This window comes from Bison bison, unplaced genomic scaffold (assembly GCF_000754665.1).
Source record: "Bison bison bison isolate TAMUID 2011002044 unplaced genomic scaffold, Bison_UMD1.0 scf7180017863532, whole genome shotgun sequence".
In the NCBI taxonomy this organism is placed as follows: domain Eukaryota; kingdom Metazoa; phylum Chordata; class Mammalia; order Artiodactyla; family Bovidae; genus Bison; species Bison bison.
In genome coordinates this window covers 1-972 of record NW_011494104.1, presented here as the reverse complement: position 1 = coordinate 972, position 972 = coordinate 1, and the positions used below count along the sequence as shown (strand labels likewise).

At 58.3% G+C, this 972-nt stretch overlaps 1 protein-coding gene across 1 annotated transcript; it reads left to right on the top strand.

Moving 5' to 3' along the window:
• Positions 1 to 510: 510 nt before the first annotated feature.
• Positions 511 to 962, top strand: LOC104983870 (GTPase IMAP family member 1-like; the record flags this gene model as incomplete). Its single annotated transcript, XM_010833392.1, has 1 exon — positions 511 to 962. A coding segment is annotated over one exon (452 nt), but the record flags the coding sequence as incomplete, so codon positions are not given.
• Between the last annotated feature and the right edge of the window lie 10 nt (positions 963 to 972).

Genomic DNA, 972 nt, shown 5'->3' with positions numbered 1-972 from the left:
CAACCTGTGAATGTTGAAGCAGGAGGGGGTGCACACAAATATTCAGACCATAGCCTATACAGACTCTTCTTGATATTTTCTGGTTCTTATAGGTAGTTATCGCCCTTCAGTGATCCTTGCAGATTTTTATTATCATCAAGGAAAGAGAAGTCACAGTCATACATGTTAATGTTTAATTCCAGGTGACACTGAAAATCGCTCAGTCCTGTCCAACTCTTTGCAACCCCAGGGACTATACACTCCATGGAATTCTCCAGGCCAGAATTTTTGGAGTGGGCAGCCTTTCCCTTCTCCAGGGGATCTTCCCAACCCAGGGATTGAACTCAGGTCTCCAGGGTAGTGGGCAGATTCTTTACCAGCTGAGCCACAAGGGAAACCAGTAAAGGTCTGGTCCCAAACACAATTGTGGAAGCGCTCCGTTCTCCTTTGCTCGCAAGGCGTCCAGGAGACCCGGGGACCGAGACATGTCGCTCTTAGGTTCCTAAGCTTACAGACCATCGGTGCCCACAGGTTTCCAGGAGTTCAGGTCCACCCTGCAGGAGCACAGGCTGCGCCTCCTCCTGGCTGGGAGGTCAGGGACCGGGAAGAGCGTCACGGGCAATAGCATCCTCCAGCGGAAGCACTTCCTCTCCAGGCTCGCGGCCACGGAGGTGACCAGGGCCTGTGCCACGGGGAGCTGCCGCTGGGCCTCGTGGGACGTGGAAGTCCTCGACACCCCGGACCTCTTCAGCCCCGAGATCGCCCAGGCAGACCCAGGCTTCGAGGAGAGAGGCCGCTGCTACCTGCTGTCGGCCCCGGGGCCCCACGCCGTTCTCCTGGTGACCCAGCTCGGCCGCTTCACCGCCCAGGACCTGCGGGCCTGGCGTGGGGTGAAGGCGCTCTTCGGGGCTGGCATCGCGGCACGCACCATCGTGGTCTTCACCCGCAGGGAGGACCTGGCGGGGGGCTCGTTGCAGCAGTATGTGCACGACA